Below are 14,768 nucleotides of genomic sequence, written 5' to 3'. Positions count from 1 at the left end.
TCCTTTTCATGCAGTACTTCGTCGGCGGAGTGCTGCTGGTCTGAGGCTTCGGACGACGACTTGCCGTCGCATCATCGTGCTACATCGAGACACGCGTCAGCGCTGGGCATTCGTTCGTCTGACGGACACTGCGCCTGCGCTGCCCTGGCCAAAAGGAGGCGGACACCTCGACTATATAAGCATCGGATCGGCGCCGGGGCGTCATCATTCCGGAGCAATCCAGGCAACCGCACGATCGAGCAGGTGTTAAGTGCCTGTTCCTTTTCATGCAGTACTTCGTCGGCGGAGTGCTGCTGGTCTGAGGCTTCGGACGACGACTTGCCGTCGCATCATCGTGCTACATCGAGACACGCGTCAGCGCTGGGCATTCGTTCGTCTGACGGACACTGCGCCTGCGCTGCCCTGGCCAAAAGGAGGCGGACACCTCGACTATATAAGCATCGGATCGGCGCCGGGGCGTCATCATTCCGGAGCAATCCAGGCAACCGCACGATCGAGCAGGTGTTAAGTGCCTGTTCCTTTTCATGCAGGTATGTACTGAATGCTACGCGCTGCTTTTTGTAGTAGCTTGACAGTGTTTCCTGGATTGCTCCGTGAATGGTTGTCAGTATGTCAACGATAAAGGAACTGGGAAAGGCGTTGGCTGACCTGTCTGCTCGACTAGATGTGAAACACGAAGAACTAAAAAAAGAGTTGTCAGATGTGTTCGTATCTGAGCTCAAGGCGGTCAAGCAATCAATGGACTTCATAAACGAAAAATTTGAGGAGTTCAAGACTAACATGGCGGAAGTTAACAAAGAACTTACCACGCTCAAAACTGATAATCATGAACTGAAAAGTGCAAACGACCGTCTCTTCAACGAGCTGAAAGCGGTCAGACAAGAAGTGGTTGATTTACAGCAGTACAGCCGCCGAAGCAATGTTGAGATAAAAGGGGTTCCGGTGGTCGAAGGAGAAGACCTTATCGCCACCGTAAAAACCATTTCTGTCTGTGTGAACGCTGAAATCGAAGAAACCGATATTGAAATAGTTCATCGAGTGCCAACTAAAAATGCGGAGCAGCAGAACATCATTGCCAAGTTTGCGTCACGAGCATCCCGAGATAAACTTCTTACTGCTGCAAAAAAACAACGGCTAAATGTTTCTGCACTTGGCTTCGAAGGTAATGACCCGATATACATCAATGATCACCTGTGCCCGGCAAACAAGATCCTTCTGGGTAAAGCCTTGAAAGCGAAAAATGAAAAAAACTGGAAGTTCACATGGGTGCGAGACGGCAAAATACTGATGCGAAAGGCTGAAAAATCTCGAGTGCTTCACATTAAAAATGCAGAAGACCTAGCTCAGGTCGTTTAAGCTAATGTCTTTTAGCTTTACGGAAATTGAAGAATCATGGCTTGAACGAGATAACCTGTCCGTACTGAATTGTAATATTCGTAGCATCCGTAAAAATGTTGACCAGCTTGTTGTATATCTGTCCCAACACTCGTTTGTTCACGACATTATTGCAGTAACCGAGACTTGGCTCAAAGATGGCGAAACGGTTGAAATACCAGGATACGAGTGTTTGTCTTTGCCCAGAAACAGTGCGTCTCGTGGAGGCGGCGTAGCTCTTTTCATAAAGTGTGGAATAGAATACCAGTGCTTGAGTGAAAGCTGTTGCAGTAGGAAAACTGTTGAATCCCTTTTCCTTTACCTTAAACTTGGTGTAACAGTTGGTGTTGTTTATCGGCCACCCAACTCATGTTATAATGAGTTTATTTCTGGTATGGAATCAATCTTGGATCCTCTTATGTCTCGGACTACTCCTCTAGTTATATGCGGAGATTTTAATATTGACTTACTAACTGCTTCTGATCGGGATTATGTGTTCTTGTTGCAATCGTTTCGCTTAAAAAATGTAATTAGTGCCCCCACCCGTGTAACATCAAAATCTGCAACGTTAATTGACCATGTACTGTGCAACATTGACATAACTGTGCGGGCTGGTGTTTATGAGGTTCCGATTGCTGACCACTATCCCACTTTCATATTCTTGCCTCGGACGTATCTATATCCCCTTTGCGAAAAACTAGCAGAACGGGCAACCCGAGTTGATTACGGAAATGTTAACAGCCTCCTTAAATTGATTAATTTTGAAACCCTGTATGATAATGACGTTGACATAGAATGTGAGAATTTCATCCGCTGTATTCAGAACGTAGTAAATAAATCCACGCGGGAATGCTCGCGTCGTCAATACAATCATGCCATATGCCCCTGGGTAACTAAGGACATATTATCAATACTGAAGAAAAAAGACACCTGTTTTCGTAGATGGAAGCGTGATAAAACAAACACATATTATCATAGCCAATTCAAATATTACAGAAATATTTCGGTTGCGATGATGAGGAAAGCAAAAAAGCAGTATTACACGAACCTAATCAATGAGCAAAAGGGCAATTCTAAACTGCTGTGGAAAACTATAAAAGACGTAACTGGTATAGGTCAAGTGAAACGTATTTTTCCCGATGACGTCACTGTAGAAGTCGCCAATAATTTCAACAGTTACTTCACCAATATTGGTAATAGCCTTAGTAGCAAGTTTCCATCCACGCTCACAAATTCATGTTTGCCAAGAAAGGTCCATAACGACTTTCATTTTCGTGCCATTAGAGAAGATGAAGTTTTGTCAGTTGTAAGTACATTACCGATTAACAAAGCAATCGGCCATGACGGCATACATACGAAGGTTTTGAAATATAACATCGAGATACTTTGCACTCCATTGTGTCACATTTTTAACCATGCACTTGAATCTCACTCTTATCCTCACATACTGAAACTAGCGAAGGTCATACCGGTGTTTAAATCAGGGGATCCAAATGATCCTTGTAGCTACCGGCCGATATCTATACTAAGCATAATTAACACCCTTTTTGAAAAACTAATTGCAGTACAACTAAATCTGTTTCTTCATGCCAACCGTATAATTTGTCCTCAACAGCATGGTTTTGTTCCACATAGGTCTACATCTACAGCAGTTCTAAACCTATCTCAAATTATTAATTCCGCCCTTCATGAAAACAAAATCGCAATAGGAGTCTTTTTAGATATTAAGAAAGCATTTGACACGGTTTCTCACACTGTGTTGTTGAAGAAGTTGGAAACTTATGGAATCGTTAATGACTCAAAACAGTTTTTTCAAAGCTATTTATCCTCTCGTCAACAAAAAGTAGTAATTGGTAATTGTCATTCCACTTATAACACCATTACTTGCGGAGTACCTCAAGGCTCTGTGCTGGGCCCTATTTTATTCTCAATTTACATAAATGATCTTCCCCAGTCCGTTTCTTTTTCTGAAGTTTTAATGTACGCAGACGACACCGTGTTAGTCGCAGTTGGTGACGCCCTTCCATCTCTTCGAAGTGGTATAATGGCTGATTTGCAAAACCTTTCGGAGTGGTTTCTACATAACAAATTGACTATAAATACTGATAAATCGAAACATATAATTTTTCACTCAAGGTCCAAACACCTTAATTATGACACTTTTAATTTATCCATTGAGAATCGGTTAATTCAAAGTGTGTCTTCCATCAAATACTTAGGAATTATTTTTGACCAACACTTACACTGGATGGAACAAATTGATAGCGTATGTAAGAAGCTTGCTTTTGGTTGCTACACACTACTAAAGGCCCGTCAACACTTTCCACTTAATATTCTCCGCTGCCTGTACTTCTCGTTACTACACTGTCATTTATGCTACTGTAGTGAATCGTGGGGTGTTACCTACGCGACCTATTTAACTCCACTGCAGCGATTACAAAAGCGAGCGTTAAGAATAATAACATATTCTCCATTCGATCACTCGAGCAACAGATTATTCAATGAACTTAGAGTGCTTTCTTTCATATCTCTCCGTGATTACAAAATTGCCCTTGTAGTCAACACCATAATAAATTGTAACTATCCCCTGCCCTTAACTTTGTTTTCTTTGCCCGTTCGTAACACTAGACAAGCTACAAATGGTAATTTCAACCTCCCGATTTGTAAAAATGTCTATGGTGAAAGGTTAATTGAGTTCTTTGGTGCGAAAATTTGGAATGTCCTAACAATCGAAACTAAACTTGCAAGAAATTTTAAGTTTACCTGTAAAATGGTCTTCTTGTGTAATCAACCTGTATAGTTTTATCTGATTACGTATGCCTTGTTTTTCTGGTCTAAAATGTTTTTCTTGTCTAAAGAACCTGTGAAGTGTTTCTCTGATTACGTATGCCCTGTGTTTTTCTTTTCTGCGTCGTGCCTTGTTTTGCTATTCAATAATGCATTTATGCTTTGGACCGGACACTAGCCTTCGGCTATCGGTCCAAATATTTTTGTATTGTTTAAGAGATGTGTTTAATAAAGTTGACTTATGAAAAAAAAAAAAAACTGCTTACAACATGTCATTGAAAGGGCGCGGCACACGGCGAGGGCTCCTCTGCCTACTTGTTAAGCAGCGAACCCGACACATAGTGCAATCCGGCTAAGCTCTACTGCCGGTGCAGCACTTGTATGAAGCGAATCTTACTCATGCAAAACGCGGAAGTTCCCAAAGTTGATAGCGTAATTAGAAAAGTGTCTTGATACTTCAAAAATGCAGAAAACAGTTTCTGCCTGAAACCTAAGTCATTGTACGGTAAAAGCAGCGAAAAGCGAGTGTTTCTTTGACTCAATGTCTCACACAAGCATCTATACATTGACAAGAAGTTACTTGCGATTCTAAAGATATGTCCTCTTATAAAGCTGCGCGATCCCTATTGTACGAACACAGTTTTTGCCTAATCGGTAAGTTATATTCGCACTCTCTGAAATTCATAATGCTGTCGAGAGCTCAAATATTAGGCGGTGCTTTAGTTAGAGCTTCTGAGAAAACGATATTGAAAGGAACAGTTTTTTCATGCGGGCAGTTTAGTGGGTCGAATACTCCTAAGTCACATTACATGGGCATTTATAAAAAAAATTGGGCCCATCTCCCCGTGAGGGGGACCCGAGTAACTGCGTCGCATAGGGGGTGGGTGTATTGAGGTAAAGTTTAGTGTTTGGAGAGTTGGTGGTAGTGAATGCGTTGTATCAGCAGCTTCTTGACGTAGTTTGAATGAGTCAAGGATATAAGGCGTGTTCGTAGCCTTTGTGGCGCAGTGGGTAGAGCACCATGTACATTGCGTTCTGCCCGCAGGGTCGAGGGATCGAAACCAGGCAACGGATAGTATTTTTTATATAGTGTAGGGGGAGGGGTGCGGACTACGACTACGGACGTCAACGCGGGTGACATCGTGAGTTACTGAAATGCTCTGCATTTAATAGAATCCTGAAAGCGATAAAATCAATGTACCAACACCATTCAGCACAGCTCCCGGACTAACTTTTTATAAATTCTGTATTTATACGGGTTTGTATTGTAAGAACGCCATGCACAGAGTATCAGGATCACCTACCGTGACACTAACGAAAACGTAAGGGAGACAATATTTCACCTGAATAGAGCGTACCCATATTTCGGAGAATTTTACATATAGTTCTGGGGTAGAAACACACTGAGCGGCCAAACTATGTACCAGCTCCGTAGTCTGTTGAAAAAATCACTTGTTGCTTGCATGATACGCGGGCCATCGGAATCGTTATGCTCGGCACGGGCGCTGAATTTTTGTTTGTTTTCTTGCTACCTTTTCTGTTTCTGCAATATCTTCGTATATGTGCTGCTGGAGGCTTCTGTATTCTCGTTCTTGTTTAGGGTCATTATGAGTTTCCTCGACTTTAGCAGTATTCTAGTTTTTTCTGAAAAAGAGCGACACTAAATTGTGAGAGATTTCACGAACCAGAATACTCAAACCAATATTTCAGCCAACACATAAGAGACCATCGTTTTGCAGTGGCGTTACATGTTCCTACTCCGTCAGCTCATTTCTCACCCGCACGTTCGGCTATATCCTTTTGTAACACCAGAGACGGGGTTCCTTTTTCTTGGATGAATGATGACAAAGGCTCACCCTCAAACATAAAAATTCGGGATGGATATAAAGATATCGCCCTTTCAACACCACCCTAACGTGCAATTTGCTTTTCTTGAATAAGTATTGTTCCTTTATGTTGACTGTTCCTTGCGAACCGATACTAAGAATATAAGAGAAACGAACATAATATGCCCTCAACTTTAGTAGACAGCTTCACATGCAAGAAATAAATATAAATAAGATATATTCTGGCTCTTTAATGCAGCTAGAGGCAAGAAAAATAACCACAATCCAGGTCAAGCAAGATAACTGCTGTTTGTTGTTTACGACAAAGATCTGTACAAACCACAAGTACTTTGCCTTTTAAGGGTGTTCCCACACTTTTTTCTTGCTGTACACTATTAGCCCACGCCATTGTTTTCATTTATGTGTGCTGGCGTGGCTGAGGAGAACAAACAAAACGGGTGCACCAGTTAACTAATAGACTGGTGTTGTCTTCATTGCAGACTTTAGCAGCGCTCCCACAGAGGCCAAAGAACAGTACGTTTGTAGTTGCCAGTAGCCTTCATTTCAAACAAGACAACATGCTGCATTCAGTAATCTGTATTATTGCAGTCATTATGGGTAAGTAATGTGCTGATTTTTTGTTATCTGGTTATTTTCACCGCAGAATGTTTAAACTTGTACGTATACATCTCTGGTTGGGAAAAAATGCGGAATAAAGGGCGGCACATAATAAGAGAGATCGAAACATTCAGCGGGGCACAGATGCAGAAAGGAGAGAACGAATAGGCACCTTTGTGCCACCTTTTGTGCCCAATATTTGTAATTTTAAAGTACCAAAACCCCTGAATGCTATCCTTATCTCTAGTTTTTTTTTCCAGCAAAAATTGCGCATAAAATTGCGTGTATGTATACAAATTTACAAGGTGTTGTATATTGCCCGTTTTTTTGTTTTCCTTCCTTTTTTGTGATATGATTGCTTGCAATCATATTCAACGTTTACACGCGCCTAAGTTTACCCGAAACGTGTAGGCCTCAGTTATTACAGGGCACACCTGTCACTGGCATAAGTGATTATTTATTGTTTTGAAAAATTTGGAGCATTGTAAGACCCACAAAAACAGATCAAGTACAAGTAGACAAACCATGTCAATTTAAAGTAATCATTCACGTTTGTATGTGATAAACTGCATTTCAAGCGTAGCAATTTCGTAGCACAAGTCACCGCAATGCGCGCCAAGAGAGCAATGTTCTATCTCCCACACGCCACACTGGCCCGCAGCAAAAAGTGGACAAGAATGACACAGCACTGTTGCCGTATGCATATGAATAAAAGCCATTGTAAGAATGAAAAACTATTCTTAGGTGCTACAAAAGCGTCATTGCAAGCTAGCACTATTTATTCAATGTTTACAAGCTGCCCTAACATCTCAAGTTTCCTCACTTCAGTCTGACTTCGGCACGTTGGCAAAAATCAGGAGGAAATCAGGGAAATGCAACACTATTGTAAAGCAGAGGAAAACGTGCAATGTTTAAACATGAATATATATGACCAAGACCAAAACATGTGAGCCACTTGAATGCCAAACAAAAATCAAATCGCATTTTCCCTGAGAAATTTCTTAAGCGCTCGAAAAATTGCACAACCACCACGAAACGTTTTTGCAGAGTACAGCTCCATTATCTCCTAGAAAAAATGGTAATTAGTGCCACGCTGATTCCTCTGTACTTGCGTAGATTTACAAAACAAACTTATAATAAGCTTATCGCTTGAAATATATCCCGACAAGCACACCATCACGGGGCACCTTCAGCAAACTTGGTGACGGTATTGGCTACATCGCAGACCCCGATCCCCTAACGTCAGCTGTAACTTACCGTGGGGAGGAGGGTACGAAAGTACAAACGGTGGCCGTCGGAGCCCCGGTCAAGCTCTGGCGGATGTTCTGCCTGTCTGTTTACCAGGAAGGGAGATCCGGGACCTCCCTCTGTATCAGGGTAACCCGAGCAAAAAAATTACCCCTTCCCGTGCTTGTATACTATAGCATATGGTATTTTCAAACCCGCCCTCCAAATGTGTTGGGTCCCTGAAAAGGGTCTGTAACGAAGTTACTTTTCCTCCTTCGCAATCAATCTCAGTCCCAATGCCCGATTATATCTTGCGCTTTTTGATCATGGAATCTCTTTACAAGACAAAGCCCCTCACTTCCCCGTCCATGCTTCCAACCTCCAAGTTTCTCGAAAGGCTTATCGGAAAGTCGTACAAGGCTAAGAAACTCACAACGGGAGAAGTTTTGATTGGCGTAGAAAACAAACAAAAATCCTCTAAAAATCTCAAGAAAACGCGCATTGTAGATTTTGAAATAAAGATCACGCCCTATCGCAGCCTCAATAGTTTCCAGGACGCGATCTCTGATCGGGATCTTCCAAGTGAAACAGAAACCGATCTGCTCGAGGGCCTTAAAGATCAGGGCGGGACAACAGTGAGGTGAATCACTATACGCCGTAATGACCAAATACTTCCAACCAAGCAAATAATCTTGCCGTTTGATCGCTCAAAGCTTCCTGCGTCGGTCAACGCAGATTTGATGAGATGTCCGATCTGACTTTGGGTGCCCAACCCGCGCCTTTGCTTTAAGAGTCTGCGGTTTGGCACGGCACAACCTCTTGCAATGGTAAACTGACGTGCGCAAAATATGCAGCACATGATTAATTAACGGACAATTGTGCATCAGAAAGCTTCACCCTTGCGAACTGCCAGAGACAGTACGCTGCCTATTCCGGGAGTTGTGGAAAGTTTAAGAAGAAAAATATCATCGCGTTAACAGTCAACGAGAACATCACCTTCCAAGATGCCCGAAAGAGGTTTGCGTACCTCCCTGGGGAGGTACGCCGACGCAGCTCGCCGGAGGGCGAAGCTGCGGCTGGTTTCGGCAGGGAGCCAGTACCGCAAGTCGGACCTTTTCCTGCCTCCGCCCTCCCTCGGGTTGCCTCGTGCAGCTCAAATCGTCACCATATCGCCTGCTCAGCCACCAGCGGGTGTGGTGGCAACCACGTCCGTTGGGGATGCCGCTGCATCCACTGCTTCCTCCCCACCGGCCCAAACTCACGCGAGGACACGGACGAAATGAAGACGGAAGCACCGGCGGCAGTTCCCACCCCAGCCGCACCGGCTCTGCCACCTGGGGCACTCCTGACACCCTCGGCGGTCGCGCTTTTAACGAAGGGCACCGGAAAGGGTGCCACTTCCAGGGGGTCCGGTTCGCAGGGTACCCCTTGCAAATCTGATGACGGGATGAATGTGGGACCGTTCCTGTATGCTTCGCAGCGGAAGGAGCGGGTCCCTTCATCCAAACCTTCAGAGAAGATAAAAAACCTTTTTTAACAGTGAAAGCCCCGAAACACCTCTGAATGCTAATCAGCCAGGTGTAATGTGTGTCCAGTAAACACACTTGAATTCCGATCGCACAAATTTCTTCAATAGTTATATAGTATTTCGAATAGACAGGAATTGCTGCACACACCCTTCGGCCGATGTGGTAATAATCGCCCGGAAATCCTTAGCATGTCTTTCTATCACTTTGAACAGTCTTCTTCCGCACAACAATATTTTAGAGGTTCATAAAGGCATGCTCCATTTACATTCCTCCGTATTTTGCATTTCAAGTTCGAACTCCGAGGCGCTGGTTTACCAGCTGCCCAAACCATACATCCGGACAGGCGATCTTAATGCCCGCAATATTCTTTGGGGCTCTTCTCGCAGGGATGACCCAGGCCACCCAAAAGAGATTTTAACATCCAGAGGAGCTTGCCTTTTAATCAGAAACAGCCAACATACCATAACATCGGACACAACAAATTCTAATATATGACTTGGCTATTGGCTCCGAAGTTCTCTTTCCTGTCTTGAATGGGCCATTGGCACGGACCCACATTGTAGTGACCACTTACCCACCTGACAAACATATACGCAAACACCCACGCAGTCCGTCTTCTTAGAACTGGTTCAATGACGCAAGAGTTATCTGGAATACATCTACAGAGACATTCAAAATACACTACACAACCGTAAGACACCTACACATTGAAGAAGCTACGAAACTACTCACGGCGCACATCCTCGACGCCGCCGAACAGTACATTCCCCACGCCTCTGGTGCCCACGCAACCAGAGGAGGCCGTGGAGGAATCAGGATTGTAGGCGGGCGCGATAGGCCGAGAACAAGGCGTGGGGTATCCTTCGTCGGTACCTCACGTCAGATAAACTCTATTTGTTCAAACGTTCCAAGGCGTTTGGAAAACGTGTTCGCCAGTTGGCACACCTTCTGGACATCCAATATTTCATACACGGATGCACACAAAGTCAGGACACATTTACGGAAGCTCAAAGGACAACAAACAGCCTGCCCCCTGGTTATCGCACAAAGAGAATGCACTCTAAGACCAGGCTAATACACTTGTACCACACTTCGAACACGTGTCCAGTTCAGAACACTACACAGTCAGATGCAACACAAAACATCTGCAGAAAAGAAGTCCCTGCGTGATAGAAACAAGTCGCACCCTTCCTACGATTCTCCTTTTTCAATTCATGAGCTGAAGGCCGCTCTGATCACATGTACGTTTTCAGCTCCAGGTGCAGACAGAATCACATACACCATGATACAACACCTACACTCAGGCACCCTTGAAACACTTTTACATATATTCAATAAATAATGGCTTTCGGGGCACATTCCACGCTCTTGAAGGGAGGCCATAGTAGTGGCTTTCCTGAGGAAAGGAAACGACCCTTACTCTCTTGCCAGTTATCGGCCGATTGCTTTGGCCAGCTGCCTCTGCAAGCTCCTCGAGAAGATGATAAACAGGAGGCTCGTGTACTTTCTTGAGTGCAATGGTCTCCTCTAAAGCTGCCAGGCAGGCTTCAAGGCAAGGCGACCCACTAACGATGAACTCGTCGCGCTCAAGTCTTACATAAATGATGCTGTTATTCATAAACAGCTTTGTACAACGGTGTTTTTTTACTTTTAGCCTTTTGACTGACTTTGACTTTGACTGAAAGCCTATAACACCGCTTGGCACTACGGGATACTCAGTGACGTGAAGTCATTTGCTGTCTCAGGCAACGTGATGACCACTCTTGCTAGTTATTTGCCCGAAAGAACATTTCGTGTGAGAGTTTGTAGCGCACTCTCAAGGGTTAACGTGCAAGAAAACGGTGTTTCGCAAGGTGGACGTCTAAGCTGCACTCATCTCATAGTTAAGATGATCTCCATTCGGAAGGCACTATCCCCTACAATTTCATATTTAAGGTATGTTGACGAAGTCCAAGTACCTTTAAATCATGCAATATGTCCATCTGTGAGAATCAAGACCACCTCACTGTCAAAACTCTTGCGAGCTGGGCAGACAAGAACGGTTTTAAACCTAAGCAAGAAAAAACCGCTGTGTTGTCTTCTCCAGGAAGGGTGGGATCCCTCCGAAACCAGGGATTACTCTAAATGGCATCTCAATTACCGTCAAAAAACGCACGTTTTTAGGTATAGTATTTGATCGAAAACTCACAATCATTGTAAACAAAGAACAACTCAAACATAAATGTCAAAAGCAATCAACATTCTTCAAATTCGCTCACATCATCAGTACTATGGAACTGTCAAGCAATTCCTGTTACGTATTTTACCAGCCTGGTGGGTTCTCGATTGGAGTATGGAAGTGTCGTTTATGGGTGTGCAACAAAAAAGGCTTTAAAAATGCTCGACCCAGTGCTGCATCTGGCGCTACGCCTTTCATGCGGTGCCTTTTCCACTGGCCCAGTGTAGCGCTTCTACGCTGAGTGTTATGAATGGTCCCTTTATCACCAGAGGATTTACATGCACTTGTTGTATGCATCGAATATCATGGCCCTGACTAACAACACTTTTAATTCCACCAATAATTACACATCCTCCCAACAACTGTTTTTAAATCGTCCTTCTATCACTCTGCCTTTTTGACAGCGTAAGAGAGGAAGCCTCTGAGCTCAAGGTGCCCTTTTTAGGCATCCATAAGACACCCAATAATTTACTACCACCAGGGAATCTGCGCCCTCTGTTGTGTGACCTATCTTTTACGCAACTTCATAAGAACAGGGCACCAAGAATTGCGATTCAGCATCATTTCTTGTTTTTACAGAATAAATACCGGTGTGCCGAATTTTATAGTGATGTGTCAAAGACTGCTACCACTGTGCCTTTTGCTGGGCACGGACAGAACATTCATTTATGTCAAACGATGAATCCCCAGAACAGAATTTTTACGGCGGAAGCATACGGCATATTAATGGCGTAAAATCACAATGTCCCACACAAAATTACAAAGTCCATCGTGTACACGGACGCCCTCATCGTTGTACGTGCGCTCTCCTCTAACAAACAGTTTAAAAACTATGTAGTTAATGTTACTTTTAAGTCTATTTTGTCTGCATGTACCGCAAAACGATTTAACTATATGCTGGGTTCCAGGACACTGTGGGATCGTCGGGAATGAGGTTGCTGTTGAAATGGCTGCCGGGGCTGCACTACAAGGCACAGTGGTTATAACAACAGTACGGTACACTGACATGAAGCCACACATTAGACAACATCGTAAATCATGGCAAACAGACTGCAGTGAACAGATAAACAGCACATTACACATTATTAAACCACATTTGAGGCCCTACACAACCGACACACGCAACAGATACACCGAAGTCGCTTTGGCTAGGCTACGGATAGGGCCCACACATGTAAATGACTAGTATCTGCTCCCGGGATCTTATAGACCCCTGTGCGGAAGGTGCGGAGAGGCCCTATCCGTAGTCGAAATACTCATTCAATGGAAGGCACTTGACACAACACGACAAAAACACTTTTCTCAACCCTACAAAGAACACATTCCACACCACCCTTCACTGTTTTTGGGTGATGATGCCATGGTTCTTGTCAAATGTGTTTTCAAGTATTTTTCAGATATAAATTTTTAAACCTCATTTCGTATCATGTGTAATCAAAACAGGCACTATACACCAGACATCACCGTTGCCTTCTATTGATTAAGCCAGTCGTCTGGCTTACACGTTTTAACACCCACTATTTTGTGGTGACCACTTTTGTTTGCCGCTCTTTGCCTTAGCTGGCCTTGCGCCAAAAACACCCAAAACTCATCATCATCATCTTGACACGCACTTTTTCAGGCTACTGGTACTCTGTTTTGAACAGTCGAACATAAAGTATTGCACACTTGTGTGCACAACTTTGGATGCGCGTTACCTAAACGTGCCGTCTAACCTTCAAGAGATCACGAGAATTCCAGTTGTGTATTCTTGCATGGGCAGAGTTCTCACAGACAGTTTGAAGGACACGGGAGTCATCAAAGTCTTTCGATATGTGGTTGGCTTCTTGATGCTGCTGGAGGGTAGCAAGACAGCCTTCTCTGAGGAATTGGCTACTGCACTGGATATTTTTAAGGAATGGTTTAGTCCTTTTGTGGTCACTCACGAGGTGCATCAACAGGAAAGCGCGAAGTTTTGGGATCTATTAAACTAAGAAAAACAGCGCAGACGACGGGACGAAGAAAGGTAAGACTAAACACAGGCGCTGACGAACAACTGAGCGCTTTATTGCAGCAGAAAACATATATGTAGACAAAGGAAAACAACAGAAGGACCGATAATGACCTAGGAGATATCACATCGGGAAAAAACACGATATCTCGTAAACCTGAACCGCCACGTGCCGATACAAAGTCTAAAGTTCAAGATAGGAACAGCATTTCTTTTTCCAGAAGGGAAACTGATGCCGCACTAATACAAGCACCTCCTTTCTTTTTGATCTTGAACGCTTCAAAGATTTCCCGCTCTCTTCGTCCAGGATACCGCGCGAGAATCGCGCAGTCATGAAAGAGGGGTTCGCAGCCGCAGGAAGCGCAATGCGTTGCCAAGGTGGTACTTGATGACGTCCTTACATTGTTGGCATGCTCCCTCAGGCGATCATTTAGGCAGCGGCCTGTCTGCCCGATGTAAGTGCGGCCACACGGTGACAAAGGAATTTCATATACGACGTTTTGCACACATTCAACATAGCGTGTCATGTGATTTTTCCCGCACGTGCTTGCCTTCGGTGTTTCAGCATTGACCCGCTTGCACAATCGGCCCAGTTTTTTAGGTGCAGAGAATACCAGCCGAACATCTGCCTTCCTTACAATCTTCTTGAGGGCATGGCTGACGCCGTGGACGTACGGAATCACCGCTGTTTTTTGTCGCTCCTTCTGAGGGCTCTTCTCTGGAACTCTTGAGGAAAGCGCGCGCTTTCCTCAAGAAGGCAAGCACGTGCGGGAAAAATCACATGACACGCTATGTTGAATGTGTGCAAAACGTCGTATATGAAATTCATTTGTCACCGTGTGGCCGCACATACATCGGGCAGACAGGCCGCTGCCTCAATGATCGCCTGAGGGAGCATGCCAACAATGTAAGGACGTCATCAAGTACCACCTTGGCAACGCATTGCGCTTCCTGCGGCTGCGAACCCCTCTTTCATGACTGCGCGATTCTCGCGCGGTATCCTGGACGAAGAGAGCGGGAAATCTTTGAAGCGTTCAAGATCAAAAAGAAAGGAGGTGCTTGTATTAGTGAGGCATCAGTTTCCCTTCTGGAAAAGGAAATGCTGTTCCTATCTTGAACTTTAGACTTTGTATCGGCACGTGGCGGTTCAGGTTTACGAGATATCGTGTTTTTTCCCGATGTGATATCTCCTAGGTCAT

The 14,768-nt window shown here is 44.2% G+C and overlaps 1 protein-coding gene across 1 annotated transcript; it reads left to right on the top strand.

The window, feature by feature from the left end:
* Positions 1-529: 529 nt before the first annotated feature.
* On the top strand, positions 530-1,473 carry LOC144144829 (uncharacterized). The gene has a single exon (XM_077676338.1). It carries the CDS (start codon positions 598-600, stop codon positions 1,354-1,356), a length of 759 nt encoding a protein of 252 aa, XP_077532464.1. The 5' UTR covers positions 530-597; the 3' UTR covers positions 1,357-1,473.
* The last annotated feature ends 13,295 nt before the right edge of the window (positions 1,474-14,768 follow it).

Source organism: Haemaphysalis longicornis, unplaced genomic scaffold, assembly GCF_048455015.1.
Source record: "Haemaphysalis longicornis isolate Haplotype H1 unplaced genomic scaffold, Haemaphysalis longicornis Haplotype H1 scaffold_7, whole genome shotgun sequence".
NCBI classification, from domain to species: Eukaryota; Metazoa; Arthropoda; class Arachnida; order Ixodida; family Ixodidae; genus Haemaphysalis; species Haemaphysalis longicornis.
This window is presented reverse-complemented; position numbering and strand designations above follow the sequence as displayed.

What these genes read in the sequence shown, in the direction of transcription:
- LOC144144829 (XM_077676338.1), top strand. Translation starts at nt 598, where the DNA reads ATGGTTGTCAGTATGTCAACGATAAAGGAACTGGGAAAGGCGTTGGCT.